This window comes from Cannabis sativa, chromosome 8, assembly GCF_029168945.1.
Source record: "Cannabis sativa cultivar Pink pepper isolate KNU-18-1 chromosome 8, ASM2916894v1, whole genome shotgun sequence".
NCBI lineage: Eukaryota > Viridiplantae > Streptophyta > Magnoliopsida > Rosales > Cannabaceae > Cannabis > Cannabis sativa.
The window spans coordinates 8,820,074-8,834,367 of record NC_083608.1 but is presented as its reverse complement, the minus strand read 5'-3'; the positions used below and the strand labels follow the sequence as shown (position 1 = coordinate 8,834,367).

General features: G+C 30.6%; 1 protein-coding gene across 1 annotated transcript; it reads right to left on the bottom strand.

Moving 5' to 3' along the window:
* Window positions 1-1,137: 1,137 nt before the first annotated feature.
* On the bottom strand, window positions 1,138-3,612 carry LOC115699352 (homeobox-leucine zipper protein ATHB-13). The gene is made up of 3 exons (XM_030626707.2): window positions 2,940-3,612; window positions 2,469-2,848; window positions 1,138-1,909 (listed from the first exon to the last, which is right to left on the bottom strand). Exons 1-3 carry the CDS (start codon window positions 3,103-3,105, stop codon window positions 1,526-1,528), a joined length of 930 nt encoding a protein of 309 aa, XP_030482567.1. The 5' UTR covers window positions 3,106-3,612; the 3' UTR covers window positions 1,138-1,525.
* Window positions 3,613-14,294: the final 10,682 nt, after the last annotated feature.

Below are 14,294 nucleotides of genomic sequence, written 5' to 3'. Positions count from 1 at the left end.
TTATTTATATGTATATTGTTTATCCAAACATGCATGCATGTATAAGGTAGCTGTTAAGGAACTACTGATAAAACAGTGACTTAATAACATTTTATTAAACTTAAACAACCCTTGGACTTTCCACGGCCACAGAATAAACTTAATAATAACAGTACTATATTAATTAATTTAACTAATTAATCAGCAAGCCAGATATATAGCTTGCGTTTATGTATATCTATATAGCAAAAAAAGGCGACAACCGAAAGGGTAGTACAATTGTGGGTGTGGCTGACAGTGGGTTATTCACATGAAGTGTTCCTATAAACAAAAATGTAAAAATGTAAATATATTTACAAACGAATAAATAATTAATGATTTATTATATAGTGAAGAGAGTAAGTGTGAGTGTGTATACAGGGAACATGGGTTTTTGCTACCCCATTCTTTGGTTTGGTTTGTCAGCATGTATGAAAATTTGGCCAACGTCCCCTTCACGAGTATGACCCATTTCCAACTCCTCTTGTTTTCTTCTTCATTCTCTTCCATCTGCTTGTCGTTTCTTCTTCTTGGAATGTGTGCTTTTGATACTCTACACACTACTACTCATTACTACACTTTCTCTCTCTACAACTCTATTCTACTCTTCTCTTCTCTTCTCTTCTCTATACAACATCTCAATAAATATATATATATATATATATATATTCTTCATTAGCCGATGCTAGCTCCTTGATTACAGTAATAAGATTGTGCTCGACAACCACTGAACTCTTGCCTTATAGTTTTGAAAAAACAATCAAAGGCCCCCAGCCTGCCCCGGACCCTCTCTCATAAAACTACTTCGGCTTAATTAACTATAGACAATTAACCTCATGATCGATAGCAAGATACAATTTTCATCAACAGTAGAAAATGACATGATTTTAAAGCAAGAAAAAGAAAGAAAAGATAAGAAATGATAGAAAGAAACAACAACGAAAAGGACTAAGGAAAGAATCCCTTTTATTTGGTGCCCTCCCTCGATCATGCATGATAGAATTATTAACTAATTAATAGTTACGACAAATGATCACTATTTACCATATAATAAAATTTTATCTTTAGAATTTTTCTTTTTACCACTTTAATGTACATGATAGAAAAACAAAACTGTAATTCAAAAACAAAACCCTTTATTAATCCTCCAATAAAGATGTAATCAGGAAAAAAAAAATAAAGAAAGAAAACTCAAGTAGCTGCTAGTAAAACTTGATGGTGATGATATAATAATATATATATCTACTTTATACATGCAACAACACTCTCCCGGCCAAGTACCCAAAAACATGGACATATCGAACTTAATTAATTACAGATATGGCAGTTGGTCGCAGTATTGATCGATCATCTTTTATATCACCTTGATAGCACATTCACGGTTGTGGTGTAACATATATTGGTTAACCCAATATATATTTGACCGACTCTTTAAAAAATGTACTTTTTCTTTGTTGTTTATTTTTGTTTTTCTTTTCTTTGAAAGAGTCTCTCTCGACCACTTAAGTTAATTAAACTGTTGATGTTCCAACCATGGCCAAAACCCAGATTGGTCATCAATAGCACAAAACATATTACTTAAGCTCTCTTCTTTGACCACATGATGATGATGATGATCATTCTTCTGATATTGGAGTTGTTGATCTGATGATCTTGCTGAAGACGAGGTCTGAAAGAGCTGAGCCACATGATGACCTGAATTGGGCCTGATGGAGGTTGGAAAAAGAGCCCTTGGATGACTCGAAAGTGGGCTGTCTATTGCTGCTGGTGTTCTTGAGATATCCAACTTAATATCAGAGCTATTCTCACTTCTGTTGCTGCAAGACCCTTGATCTGTTTCTTTATTAAGATTGATTGATTCAGTTGGCTCTCTATTTTTTAGAGCCGATATCTGTGCGTGTCCATGTCCAAAGGGTTCCATTATTATAATTATTTACAAACTAATTATAACAGTCAAAATAAGTCATTACAAAATATACATAGCAATCATGACAAAGATATTATTATTTATTATATCAGTATTTATTGCGTTAAGAAATGTTGTCTACTGATGATACATCATTACACTTTAGGCTTCTGATCATCAAACAAATTATACTATATCAATCAATCAATCAAAAAAAGTTAAAGCATCTATTATCAGAAAAGGGTGTTGTACTAATCTTCGATAGAATTGTGGTTCATTCAAGAAGGCTGGCTCATCCACACACAGAAGAAAAAAAGTTCTTAAATTATGACAGACATAAAAAGAAAGAAAAGAAAAACAAAAATATATGCTCAATTCCTTAACTAAAAGGATTCTTTTGCTAGCTAGGTGAGAAAGAGGAGAAGTCTAAGGTTCTCGTTAAAAATACAAAAATATATTCTTGAGCGAATCAAAAGCAATATAATTATAATCCCAGTAATATATAATGTATTTATGACGACTAACTTTCGAAAAAATTAATTACCTCTGCTTGAAGTTTGTGGTTCTGAGCTTGAAGAACATCATTATCAGCTTTGATAGCTTCAAATTGTCTCTTAAGAAGATCGTAATCTTTCTCAAGCTGTTTAGTCTTCCACCTAGCTCTCCTATTCTGAAACCAAATAGCAATTTGTCTTGGTTGCAGACCAAGAGCTCTAGCTAGCTGCATTTTCCTTTCTGGCTCAAGCTTATTCCCCAATTCAAAGTTCTTCTCAAGTGTCTTAACCTGTTCCATATTAAGTCTCCTCTTCTTTTCCCCTGCTTGAGATCCATCATCGGATAAATCATCTTCTCCTCCATTGCCTTCTTCTCCTAGCTCGATACCCGAAAACGATACCGATCTCTTACCTAGAAACGATGCCACTCCTGCCACCATGAAACAATTAGTATCTCAATAATCCAAAAAAAGAATGAAAGAAGACAGAGAAGAGGCAATAAGTGAAACAGAGAAAAGAACCATGAAATTCTTGAGGTGTGCAGGGTGGTAGATTGATCTGATTCAGAGAGGTTGGAGGGTGATGATGAGGGTTATGATGATGATGATGATGATGATGTTGATCTTCTTCACTTGGAGTTTGAAGCATAAAATTTGTAGGGAAGAAGGCCATGCCACTTCCACTCATGATGATCACTGCTACAACCTTTTTTTTCCTTGTTTATTTATATTTTTTTTTTCCAAGGAAAGAGTTCACCTAAAGATAAAAACCAATCCAAGAAGTTGAGATGATGATCTTGGTTGCATTTGTGTAATTAGCTAATATAGTTAGCAAAGAATGTGGCAGAAAGACTCAATAGGTTTTCAGAGCCTTAGCTTATATGGAGGAGAAGAAAAAAAACTAAGAGAAATATATAGAGAGAACTTGCAAATATATATCAAGTTTTTTTTTTTTTTTTTTTTTTTTTTTTTTAATAAAAAAAAAAGTAAGAAAAGAAAGAAACCCTTTGGTAAAAAAAAAAAAAACAACAGGAGATTTAAACTCTTCTAGTTGAAGCAAGTGCAGCAAAATTGGCTGACTCTTCTATGGCTTATATATACCTTACCAGCTTGCAGGAAGATTTTACTTTTCTTTTATAATTATTGGTTCTAAAAGAAAGGGAAAAAAATGTTCTTAGGAGAAGCAAGACGAGGGGTTCTATGAGGGTCTACTTCTATGATTTTATTTTATAACATTTTTTTTTTGTGAACATAATTATATATTTTTTTATTTTATTAATGATTTCCAAATGAGGATAGAAAAATGATTAATTAAACCTTATCTAATATATTTTTTAGACATCTTTCATGCTACGATATATAATAATTTTTTTTTTTTTATGAAATTTGAAATTGAAAAGTTTTATCCCAAGGGACATACACATGTAATGTGCCACTGCTAAATTTGATGTAACAGTGATGTCATGTCTAGCTTCTTTTGTTAAAGGTAACTAACATTAATTAGATTAGAAATATAATTTATTTTAATGTATATTAAGGGAGAGGAGAGATGAACCATGAGATATGAAATTAAATGAGTGTATATATTAGTATCGTTTAGATTATCATGAAATCAATATAATATGTGTACAATCATTTACAGTGAACAAAGGTGCTTTTCACTCTTAAAAAGACAAAGTAAGAAGTGTTTTTCTTATTATAGAGACAGTTGTATTTTTTTCTTCTTTTTTTTTTTTTCAAGAGCCTTTGATATTTATTTCAGGGGTAGAAGCAAACACTTTTCAGGTAGTTACCTTTGATTCCTTAGTTAAAGGAGAAAAAAATGGAAGTGATTATTTCATATTTTATTTATTTAAATTTGAAAAGCAAGTGGTTTTTTTAAATAAATGAATTATATATAATGTTAAAATTATAATTGATTCAAAAATTAGAAAGTTGAAGCAAAAAGCTAAAATGAGCTGAAATATATGTTGGGAATTGGGTATATATATAACTAAACGAAACAAAGCAATATAGGTAGGTTTTGGTAAAGGACTACTAGCCAGAGATGAGATGACTAGATGAGTAGTACCATCATATATGGACATGCTTGTCTTAGCTTAGGATTACTTATGAATAGAAGAGAAATGAGTTGGCTGTCTACTTGGTTTTTTTGGAGTGTAAAGGGCGGGCCAAACAAATTGTCCATCTAATCAGAGGGAGAGAGAGAGTAGTCTTGAAATTAAGAAAGGGGGGATTGTATTTGGAAGAAGAAGAAGAAGAAGAAAGAAAGAAAGAAAGAAGTTAATAAAGAGAGAAGCAGGAATCTAGGGTGATGGGTCCAACTTGGGCTGAGGGGGCAGGGTTTGCTACCTAACCCACCAACAGCTATCGTGCATTTGGACGAAGCCCTTTCCCATCACAATTTCACCCATTTATCCCTTTCCATCAATTTCAGTTTCAAAATCCCAAACCCCAACCTCAGTCCCAATCTCAATTATCTCAATCTTGAATTCATATATTGTATTGTATATCAAGTTTTACGTGTAGCAAAAGAGAAAGAGAGAGAGAAAGAGAAAGGATTTTAAAAGGGCCAAGCTAGCGAAAAGCAAAGTTTTTTCTACAACCCTACTAGAGCTGGTCTTTTGTCTTGGTGCCTCGATTTATATTTCCAAAAACCAAAACACTCTCACTCTCCCACTCTGTAATTTCTCAAACTGCCAAATCCTCTTTCCAAATTAAAAATGGCCATATTTAATTTGCAAAATGTATATATATTACATACATAAATGTATATATATTTATTCATTTAGTATACGTCATGATATACCTATTAATAATTTATTATACCACCTCTCGATATCTCACACCACTGTACTTCTGCACTAGCTAGCATACACGACGACATATTCAATTAATAATAACAGCAACAGTGTTCAATGCCAATAATTTATTGTTCGACAAATCTATGCGAAAGCTACAGTACATATTAAATGTATACAAATGACCAGGCGACCATGTAATACTAATATCGATCGAACTGTAGCTCAAAAGATTTCACCTTTTCTTACGTACGTGTCTCTGTTTTTTTATCTTTCTCAACTCCATCTATTGTTTATTACTTAACATGTAACCAAACATCTGATTATGTATACAATTACTTTCTAGCTAGCAATATCATATATAATATTCATATAAATATATACTGTTTACCATTTTGTATATTATTAATTTTGTAAAATACGGTTTCACTTTAAACAACAAGGTCAATGGTAAACAATAATAATGTATAGGTCTTTCTAGACTGAGATTTTCCCTTGTGCTGTAAAAACAGACAGACAAGACCCATGAAAAGAAACTTATAGTGTTCAAACATATAATGGTCCCAAACTTGCTAAACTCAGTCTTAGTTTACCATTTAGTGCCATGGCAATTGTCTCTCACTCTTTCATCAATTCAATGATTATTTAAAAGAAGAAACTAAAAGAAAATAAATGTGAATTAGGCTTTGGAGGATGTTCCGGGTGAAGGATGACAGCATTAACAAGGATTAACATGACTAGTTAGTTGGTTTAATTAAGCTAATTTCACACAAAAAAACAAGAAGAAATACGTAATGAAAAAATAATATTAAGTAATTAACATTAGAAACAGTACTACTTCAATTATTATTTAATAGGGGAGTCAAATATTTAACTAGAAGATTATGAAATGAAACGGGAACATTTACTGACACTACGGAGAATTTTGTAGTTTCAAGTACGCGCAACATTTAGCTTACTTATAATTCTTTTGCCATTGGAAATTTTCCAACCATTAAGCCATTGAGGAATACAAAGGGCCTTTAAAGCTGCCAACACCCTATAAGAGGGGCTATATTAATTATTATTATTTAGAAATATTTACATGAGGAGACACAAATCACATTTTATTTGTTATAAATGCGGGTTAAATTTTTCAACAATGAGCATAGCCTGACACGAGAAAATATAGGCTTAGGCAGGACACGATACGATACTGCAGATTGACACAACACTGCAAAAAAAATGAGTTTAAGCACGACACAGCACAACAAGCCCAAAAACATGGCACATAAGCACCAATAGAGTAGTCTAAAACTACGACACATTAAAAATTCCTATAATAATAATAATAATAATTGACCTCAAAAAGTGATCCACCGACAGCGAGGTTGTATAGATCTGATGCTTGCCACGTGTTACACAAACAAAATGAAAAATTGTAAAACACACAGATTTGTTATAGATGTTCGGTCCCCTTGTGATAGTAGGTAAGACCTACTTCACTTTTGGTTGTATTCATACATAGGGTTAATACTAATCGGATCACTATAGGTGGGAACTAATATAGCACCCTTAAAGATACAAAGTATGTATCAAGTAGGCATATCCCTAATGAGAAACAAGAATAGCTTAGAGGCGTGCGAGAGAAGAAGAGAGAGAGAGCCCTTCGGGCGTGTAGCAGAGAGAGAAAAAGAGAGACTAGAGTTTTTGACTTAGAGTAATTTGGAGGCTAAAGATTAGGCTTAGTGGCATATGTTTTCTAGGTTAGAGGTAAGACCTTTATATAGGAAGCCTAAAAATCTAACTTACAATCAAACCCTTAGATATTTACCTATTGAATTGATTAAATAAAAAAGACTAAATTGCCCCTCAAAAGTACATATCTTCCATCAGTTTGTTGGGCATTTAAAGGGCCTAATTTGTAGGTAGCTTGTTGTCCACATTTTAAGCTGTACATAGAGTCCTGCCACGTTAATCCTGACGCCCGTAGACCTACAGGGGAGGTCTGGCCAGCCATGGTCTTGTCAGGTCAATCATGGTCGGGCATGGTCCTACTATGTCAATCCTGGCCGGCCATGGTCCTACTAGGACCTGGCTGGTCATGTGCCTGTCAGGATCCTACTGGCACTATCGCTTTACCAAGAGGAGACAAACCTTTGGATGTAGAGGCCAGCCTTTTGCAAGTTGAAGAAAACTTTGTGCACTATTTCCTTGTAGTGGTCATGTTCCCTTGGTCGAACAAAAGCTCCCTTTATCCGGAAGTCACTTTTTGGTCGGCTAGCTTATGCCAAGATCCTAGCCTGCCTCTATGCTCTGTTGGGTTTTATGCCCTAAATAAAACTCATTTCATATAATCAGATTTACTTATTAATAAAGATCAGAAGTAACATTTTATGTTGCATGGTTCACATGATTTATTTCATGATTATAGGTATATAATGTATGAATTCTTTTTAAGTCCAGAACATATGAGTTGGTTAAAGATTATAGTGTTGTCAGCACAGTGGAATATAATCTTTATTGTATGTTCAAAAGTAGATTCCCTGATTTGTCAGAACACTGGATTTAGACTGACATGGTATAATCAGCGATAGGTATTCTTACACCTTGGAAAAGTGTTATGTCCTTTCCAGGACATTGGCAAAGTTTACCAGTATCGGATGCATGGAGTATGCATTGGAATGGACCGATATTGAACTTTGAATTAGATTTTGAAACTTACCGTAAACATCTATTCAATTCAATATCATAAGTTGATCCTAGATCACATGATCGAAATCCTGATATGGTTAGGCTCAATTTCAAGAGTATTACTCGTGTTCTTTGATTTGTTAGTTAAGCCTAGTTTTGTATCAGGGTGATACGTACATTTTGGGAACACGGTAATGCAATTGAGTGGGGGAGCGCTAACATAAATATGGAATCTATAGCTTCTATTTGGCAAATAGAAGTAAAGGATGATTTCCTTCGAGCTTAACCAAACGAAGATAAATGGTGGAGATCTCATTTCACTTAGGTGAAATATCATTTATACAGGGTTAAGTGTTTTAAGGATAAAATACATTGTAGGGTGTTACGGTAATTTAATCCCTGTACAGTGTAAATCATCTATATAGAGGATCATTGATCACATTAGGGTTATAATAATGGATAACTAATGACGTGTCTATATCGTGGAACATATAGAGCGTTTCTATATGACTGAGAGTGCAATTCCAAGTTCTAAGTGTGGATTCAATGAGGAATTAATAAGTTAGGGAATTTACTTGGTAAATTCGGTTCGACTTATTGGAAGCTCAATTATATAGACCCATGGTCCCCATACTAGTTGAGACCATACTGCTTGTAAGACTCAGTTAATTGATTTTAATTAATCAATTATAATTCTAAAAGTTAGACTATGTCTACTTTATGAATTCTCACAGTTTAAGGATGAAATCGTAAAGAAAAGGGTTTCTAGGTTTAATTATTAATTAAGAGACTTTGTATGTCTAATTAATAATTATTTTAAATGACAATATTATTTAATAATCTATTTTAGTTATTAAATAATTAGTTTTGGCATTTAAATGATTAGAATTGGAAAAATGGCATTTTTGGAGAAATTGAAATAAAATTGAGGAAACTGCAAAATCCAAGTGAGACCCATATTCCCTCTATGGCTGAAGCACTCCCTTTGTGTTTCCCAATTATTATTTTATTTTTTAATTGTCATGTAATTGCTAATCAAAGCCTAGCTATAATAGGAAAGTGGTGAATCACACTAAATAAGGCAGTTAATCAATTACACAGTAAAAGAGGAAACTGTTTTATTTGGAAAGTTGTGCTCTCCCTTCTCCCTATATAAAGCAACCTTTGTGTCTCTTCTCTTGCATGCTATCAGCCACGAAATTAAGAGAGAAAAGAGAGAGAAATTTTGAAATCCTTGTGAGATGAGTAGTGCCCACACACATCAAGTGGTATCTCAATCATAGTATGGAAGACTATGGAATTTCTGCATCAAAGAAGGAGAAAAGAAGATCCAGGTTCAGATCTTGGTGATGCTCTGCTACAGAAAGGAATCAAGGGCTAGAGATCTGAACGGAAGGAGTCATATTATTCTGCTGCACCCACTGTAAGGTATTCTAACTTTATATGTGTTTATTTTCATTGTTTTAGAATTCATATTAGGTTGTTAATCCAACATACTTGTTAGTAAATCTAGATCCTGGTAAAACAAATTCCAACAACTGGCACCAGAGCCATGGTAATGATTTACTTTCATGTAATATGAATTAAAACGATGATTGCATGTTTCTGTGCTGATTTGGATGAATTCATGTTGGTTTATGTGCTTATGTGATGAATGTTTATGTTGTACGAAATTTTTCCATGAAATATATTTTTTAAATTTTTGAAAAGATTTTATTTGGATTCCTTGTCAAAAATTAAGCAATTTTGTTTTTTACGGAACTCGATTCCGATAAAAATTGAGAAAGATATGAATTTTGCTGCATGCACCCTATCCTGGCAGCTCCCTACAAATTGCGAATTTTTGAGGTTTTTTCCCCAAAAATCCAATTTTTTCATGGGATTGTTTCCCAAAATTTATTTTTCCAATTTAAATATTTCTAAATTGAAATGTTTCCAATTTGAAATATTTTCAATTTGGAATTTTTTCCAATTTTAAATATTTCTATTTTGGAATGTTTCCAATTTTAAATATTTCCAATTATGGTTAGATTTAAAAATTTGTTAAGTTCTTTAATATTTATTTATTATTTAATTATAAGATTAGATATTTTGATATTTAAGATATTTTAAATTAAAAGATAACTTTGTCTTTTTATTTAAAATATTATATTAAAATTATCTTATATGACAAATTAAATAATTAATAAATTTGAAATTAACATAGATATTTTTATAGATATACTTACCATAATGTTTTCAAATTCAAAAATTTGTTATTTTGTTAAATATTTAATTATTTATAAATTATAAGTTTAAAAATGATATTTTTTCTATATATATCATTTTTTCCTTATTAGAAATTTATAAATCATATCTTAAATATTTAAATAACATAGATATTTTTGTAGAGATTTGAATATTGCTTAATTTGAGATATTTTGACATATAATTATGGTAATTATTATTTAACCAAATCTATTTTAAAATTGGTTTATTTTATTAAATTATAAGATCTGAAAGTGATATTGGAGATTCTTTCCTTTTAAATCATTGATCTTATTAGATATTTAATTTTATTTGATTCAAATAAACCTAGATATTTTAAAATTAGTTTCCTTTATTTGGTTAGTTTAAGAATAATAATTTAATTATATTAATATCTTGTTTTCACATCTGTTACATGGACAATGTTTGTTTATTTAAATTGTTTATTCAAAAACTCTTTTTAACAAACCTATTATTTATCTGATCTAAATTGCTATGATTAACTTGTTGACAGATCCAATGATCTGATTTTAATCATAGTCCAATTGACGATAGATCTTATAAATAATTTGTAACAGGTAAATTTTGTACTTCTTTCATCTGTGTAAACCTAGTAACATGATAGGGTCCATCCAAATCATTTGACCTGTGTGAGCCTATATGTTTGCTTTTGGGCTTAGATACATATAGGGAGCCCATTTAAGTTTTTACTAAGTAAATGGACTAGGTTGCTAAAATAAATTTTGACATAAGGAAATTTATTTAGGCCCAATTAGATTTGGGCTTATTCAATGAATAACAATTGTTTATTTTAAGGTTAAATTCCTCTCTTTTGGGCCTTGTGTGAGAGTTGGGGGCCATAGAAGTGGGTAGGACATACTGAACCCAGCTCCCCCTCACATGAACTACCCCAATTGTGAAGGCCCATTTGCCTTATTTAAATAATTGTATTAGGTTAATTATATTAGTCTAACCTAATTAAAATTGAATTAGCAACATAATTAACTTTTAAAATATATGAAATTTATTTTTCATTGTAATATTTTAAAGTTAATTTTAGAAAAACACTTAGTTAATGATATATTCTAGACAGTTATTTCTAGTACTAGTTATTATTTCTAATATTAAATAGGAAAATATCATAGATTGTGAAATTAATTGTTTCATAATTAATTTTGGTACAATCTAAGTTTAGAATATTTTCCTAGTATTAAACTAGAATTAATAATTAAGTTTCCTCTTTACTTAATTATTTGTTTCTTGAATTTAATACATTTAATTAAATTGAAAAGTTCAATATCTAAGTTGATTTTCATCATGATACTTTAATATTGTTATTTTCATGTTATTTAATTAAAGTTGAAAATTATTTTAAGTTTGGAATCTTATTTCAGAATAACTTAAGTTTGAATAATTTTCAAAATATATTTTATTTTATTTTATTAATCATTTCCCAAAATTTCGAAATTGCATCACCTTGATGCAGAAATTTCGAATTTTATTTGAAAAATAGATTAAAGTTGACAATTATTTATTTAATTTTGGACCAACTTAAATAATTAATTTTTTCATTTAATGATTAATTAAAATAAATGAACTAAAATATATTATAATTAGAAATTGGATTAATTAGTCTATGAAAGTCTAGATAGATATTATCTGTTTTGCTTGAAGTATTTTTCTAGTGTATTTAATTAAATAGAAAATTAATATTTAAGTTGATTTTTTAATCATGATACTTAAATATTTAAAATTTTTCTTAGATATTTAATTAAATAGGAAAATTATATTTTTTTGTTGAAAATTAATTTTTATTAATTTTGGGCCAACATAAAATTAGAGTAATTTTCCAGGATTTATTTTTTATTTTATTTTAAAGCATTTTTCGAAATGCAATATATATTTATACAAAATTAAATTTGAGTTGTAAATTAATTTAAATTAATTTTGAAACAACTTAAATTGAATAATTTTCTAAATATTTATGGAAATTATTACTAAGATGGAAATAATTCACGTTATTTTCTTATCCATCTAAGTATAATTTATAAATATTAAATTAAAATTTATATTTGGAATTTTTTATTCTAAATTGGAAATTTTAATTAAATAAATATATATTTAAAATAAATGGATTAAAATAAATATTAGAAGAAAATACAACCCTTCATTAAATAATGAGCTTTATTATTATAAGGATATTCGATCTCCATTGTTTGTTTTACATAGCTATTGTTTTAGTGAGTAATCCTTCCTAATGGAGGAACGTTCATTAGCAAGTTAGCACCGTTTAATCTCGAAAGATAAGTAATCTTGTAAGTTTTTTATATAGTTTATGACCACCCTAATGGTGGCGACTGTATAAGACTTGCAAGAATATGAAACAATGGTGGAAGCTCATAAGATAGAATAGCCTTGACTCTCGCCTAAACGGGACAACGCGGATTCATATCTTGATCGAATAAAAGGTTGCTAAAATGTTTGACATTTTAGATGAGCTGACAACTCTATTCAATGAATGATAGCTTTGACTCTCGCCTAAACGAGACACTGATATCAGTTTGTTGAAAACCTTGGAAATTATTTAGGATTGTATGTTTTAGTATTTTCACTTGTCATTCCTACTTGCTATGTGCTTCATAATTTCTGAATTGTGTATGAATTTGTATTGAACCATGTTATTTTCTGTTATTAAATTGTAGTTTAATTTCGAATCTGCATTGTTGGTCTAACTTGATTTGTTTTTCTAATGAGATAAATTCCTAATGGATTTTCACCATTAGACTAACATAATAGTGCGTTAGATCTCGAAAGATAAATATTGTATAAGCAACATCTAGTTGTTCATCAATTGATGACACCTTAGACTAGTGTTTTACAATATGAAACAAGAAGATTGTATAAATAAGATTACTTTGACTCTCGCTAATCGGAGCATCGTTGGATTCTTATTTAAAACGAAATTATCCTAATTCCTCTTAGCTTATTCATTTCGAATTAGCTTAATGGCATATCATTGGATGAATGGTGTATAAATCATATAAAGTCTTATTTTCTCTAAAATTATTTTCTATAAATCATTGGATGACGCATATGATTATATTCCCGGAATTCTATCCCTAAATGATATAAATCCTCAATCTTAGATATCTCCTACTTGTATAGGAAAATCATAGAGTTAGATTAGTAGTGGTGGTCCAAGAGAGAATTACTAATTATACAGTTACACTTTCACAAGTGTTTAATAACCATTTTCTTTCAATGGATTCAAACTGTATGAGTTTAGTATTCTGTGACCAGAATCCACTTGCACTATTCTAAGAACTCTTTGATGTAACTAAAGTAAGTCATCAAAAGATACAACCACATATTTCATAAATCTATGGCATTTGTATCTTGTTCATAGTGGTTTTGACAAGATCATTCTCTGCAAAGAGTTAATATGCCTATATCCACTGAAAGTAATTTCATCTCATTCGCAGATGGATGTACATTCAGGGGTGGATATGAGTTTTCGTTGTATTCTTAAAACGATCACTCTAGATTTTACCTTATGCAAAAGAAATGTGAAATGTTTGAAAAATTTCATGAATTTCTAGCAATGGTGAAGGTAAATGGTTAAAGATCTTGCGAACTGATAGGGGTGGAGAAAAAGTTAGTAGATATGCAGTTCAAAGATCATTAATTTGATTTTTGAATAATATCCAAACTTACCTCCCCAGAAATTCGAGTTGCATATTGATGATTAGTTACCAGTTTTTGCCTAAATCCTTCTATGGAAATAAAATTTCAGAATGATGCAATGGTTGTATACTTAATGTAAATCATTACTAGATTCATGGATGACCTAATCGAAATCTTAAGAAAAGCTAGAACTGCTAACCCTGGTTTGCATGTTTGTTAGCTATTCTAAGTGATTAGGGGTGGAGCATCCCATAGTCATTAGATAAGAAAGTGTTTGTTTAAACAAATACTGCTTTTCTAAGAAAATGACTAAGTCTGAAAATAAAGTATCAAATAAAGGAGATATTTTTTCTTGATTCCAAAAGTGTTCTATCATCTTATTTTACAAGATGATCCCACTGCCTCTGTTGTCTTAACACAACTGAAGAGGTCAATACCATTTAGTTTTCTTTGACATAGTTCACGGTACCTT

Bases quoted from the DNA above. Each gene is read 5' to 3' on its own strand.
- LOC115699352 (XM_030626707.2), bottom strand. From the start codon at position 3,105: ATGAGTGGAAGTGGCATGGCCTTCTTCCCTACAAATTTTATGCTTCAA. The intron at 2,849-2,939 runs GTTCTTTTCTCT...TCATGGTGGCAG, and splicing joins CACACCTCAAGAATTTCATG to GAGTGGCATCGTTTCTAGGT. The intron at 1,910-2,468 runs GTAATTAATTTT...GGACACGCACAG, and splicing joins ACCACAAACTTCAAGCAGAG to ATATCGGCTCTAAAAAATAG.